The sequence below is a fragment of the Malurus melanocephalus genome, unplaced genomic scaffold (assembly GCF_030028575.1).
Source record: "Malurus melanocephalus ecotype Western Australia unplaced genomic scaffold, MMel_1.1 scaffold_3046, whole genome shotgun sequence".
Taxonomy (NCBI): Eukaryota; Metazoa; Chordata; class Aves; order Passeriformes; family Maluridae; genus Malurus; species Malurus melanocephalus.
Window position 1 is genome coordinate 4,430 of NW_026626278.1, and position 2,883 is coordinate 7,312.

The window sequence follows — 2,883 nt, forward strand, 5'->3', positions numbered from 1 at the left end:
GCAGGTGAAGATGCTGACGGTGGAGAAGAAGGTGTCGGAGATCCTGCACCGGCTGGAGAAGACGCGCGTGGAGAGGTTCCCGGACCTGGCGGCGGAGCGGGAGGCGCGGGACCGCGAGGAGCGGAGCCTGCGGAGGGCGCAGCTGCAGGAGCTCCGCCGGAGAGAGAAGGAGGAGCTCAAGAGGAAGAAGGAGATGGAGGAGCTCCGGTGGGAACGGCGGGGATGTGGGAATTGCGGGGATTGGGGGAATGGTGGGGATTGTGGGATTGAGGGGACTGGAGGAAAATGCGGGATTGGGGGAATGGTGGGATTGTGGGATTCTGGGGTTCTGGGGATTGTGGGAATTGCAGGATTGTGGGAAATTGTGGGATTGGGGGAATTGCAGGATTGTGGGAATTGTGGGGTTCTGGGAATGGCGGCATTGGGGGAATTGTGGGATTGTGGGAATTGAGGGGATTTTGGGAATCGTGGGATTATGGGAATTGCAGGATTCTGGGGGTTCTGGGAATTGTGAGGGTTCTTGGGATTGAGGGGATTGTGGGAATTGCAGGATTGTGGGAATTGCGCTGGTTCTGGGAATTGCGGGATTCTGGGAATTGCAGGGTCCTGGGAATCATGTGATTCTGGGGATTGGGGGATTGTGGGGATTGGGATTGTGGGAATGGCAGGATTGTGGGAATGGCGGGATTGTGGGAATTGTGGGGTGCTGCGGATTGTGGGGACTGTGGGAATTGCGGAGGTTCTGGGAATTGCGGGATTGTGGGAATTGGGGGATTGGGGGAATGGCGGGATTGTGGGGATTGTGGAATTCTGATAATTGTGGGAATTGCAGGATTGTGGGGATGGGGGATTGTGGGAATTGTAGGATTCAGGGGATTGCAGGATTCTGGGGTTGTGGGAATTGCAGAGATTGTGGGAATTGCAGAGGTTCTGGGAATTTTAGGATTGTGGGAATTGTGGGATTCTGAGAATTGCAGGGATTGTGGGAATTGAGGGGATTTTGGGAATCGTGGGATTGTGGGATCTGCAGGATTCTGGGGGTTCTGGGAATGGCGGGGGTTCTGGGAATTGTGGGATCGTGGGAATTACGGGAATTCTGGAAATTGCGGGATTTTAGGGATTGTGAAATTCCCACAATTCTGGGGATTGCGGGATTGTGGGGTTCTGGGAATTGCAGGATTCTGGGGGTTCTGGGAATTGCGGGATTCTGGGGATTATGGGAATTTCAGGATTGTGGGATTCTGGGAATTGTGAGGGTTCTGGGAATTGTGGGGATTGTGGGGTTCTGGGAATTGTGGCGATTGTGGGAATCATGGGATTGTGGGAATTTTGGGGTTCACCAGCTCAGCGCTCCCGGTGTCACCGTGCTCCGGGGATTCGCGGGGTTTTCCGGGATAATCCCGGATCCGGGGCGTTGTTGCCATTGGTGGAGTGGGAATTGGAGTGGGAGGAGCAGATGGGAATGGGATTGGAATGGGAATGGGGAACGGGAATGGGAATGGGAATGGGAATGGGAATGGGAATGGGGAATGAGAGCGGGAATAGGAAATGAGAACGGGAAATGAATGGGGAATGGAATAGGAATTCCCGGTGCTTTTATCCCGAGGGAAGGAACAGCTGGAGCTGGGATAGGGAATGGGAATGGGAATTCGCTGTGTCCTCATCCAGAGGGAAGAGCAGCTGGGAATGGGAATGGGGAATGGGAATGGGAATGGGGAATGGGAATGGAATGGGGAATGGGAATGGGAATGGGGAATGGGAATTCCTGGTTCTCCTATCCCAAGGGGAAAGAAGCTGGGAATGGGAATTCCCGGTGTCTTTATCCCAAGGGAGGAGCCACCAGAGTTCTGAGGGCAGCTCCAGGCCAGGAATTGTCCAAGGAAAAGTTGGGAATTCTGAGGGATTGGGGGAGCAGAGCCTGGAATKGYCCCTGGAATTRTCCCWGGAATKATTTGTGGTTCCCAAAATTCCCTCRGGAGCTTYCCAKAGCTTTTCTTATCCCTAAATGCCACAAACCCCAGGATTTTAAAGAAATTTGGGATTTTCCCAGGGATCCAAGCTCGGAAAATTGGGGGAGCGGAGCTGAGCTCCCAAATTTGGGATTTTCCAGATGGGGAATCCCAAAAAAAAACCACGGGAAAAGCAGCTCTGGGTTTAATCAGGGAGGGAAGCGAGGGCTGATGCTTCTTTTTTTTAATCCAAATTCTGTTAGAAATGTGGGATAATCTGGAATTCTCCTTGCAGGAGCTACTCGTCGCTGATGAAAGCGGAGAACATGTCCTCCAACCAGGTGAATTCCCGGAATTCCTTGGGAAAGGTGTGGAATTCCGGCCTCCCGTGGGGCTGGGAATGGGGAACGGGGGAAGTGTCCGGGGAAAAGCGCCCTGGGATGGTGGGAAATGGGATTGGGATGGGATTGGGATGGGATCATCCCTGAAATCCCTGCTCCAAATCATTCCAGGATCTCAAATCCATTTATCCCAATTTCCCAGGATTTAGGATCATGGGAAATGTTGGGATTGGGATGCAATCACCCCTAAAATCCCTCCCCCCAAACCATTCCAGCATTCCCAATCCCTTGGCTCCGATTTTCCGGGATTTGGGATCATGAGAAATGTTGGGATTGGAATGGGATTGGGATGGGATCATCCCTGAAATCCCTGCTCCCAACCATTCCAGGATTCCCCAATCCTTTTATCCCATTTTCCAGGATTTGGGATCTTGGGAAATGTTGGGATCGGGTTTGGGATCATCCCTAAAATCCCTTCCTCAAACCATTCCAGAAATCCCAATCCCTTGGCTCCGATTTTCTGGGATTTGGGATCTTGGGAAATGTTGGAATTGGAACAGGATCGTCCCTAAAATCCTTTCCCTAAACCATTC

General features: G+C 52.3%; 1 protein-coding gene across 1 annotated transcript in view; it reads left to right on the top strand.

Moving 5' to 3' along the window:
- The window catches only part of CCDC25 (coiled-coil domain containing 25), a gene marked incomplete at both ends in the record, with an annotated part of 6,180 nt that extends 3,863 nt beyond the window's left edge, over positions 1 to 2,317 (top strand). Inside the window, 2 exons of the mRNA XM_057388971.1 lie at positions 5 to 207; positions 2,245 to 2,317. Coding sequence (XP_057244954.1) covers positions 5 to 207; positions 2,245 to 2,317 — 276 coding nt within the window. The remainder of the gene's footprint in view (positions 1 to 4; positions 208 to 2,244) is intronic.
- Between the last annotated feature and the right edge of the window lie 566 nt (positions 2,318 to 2,883).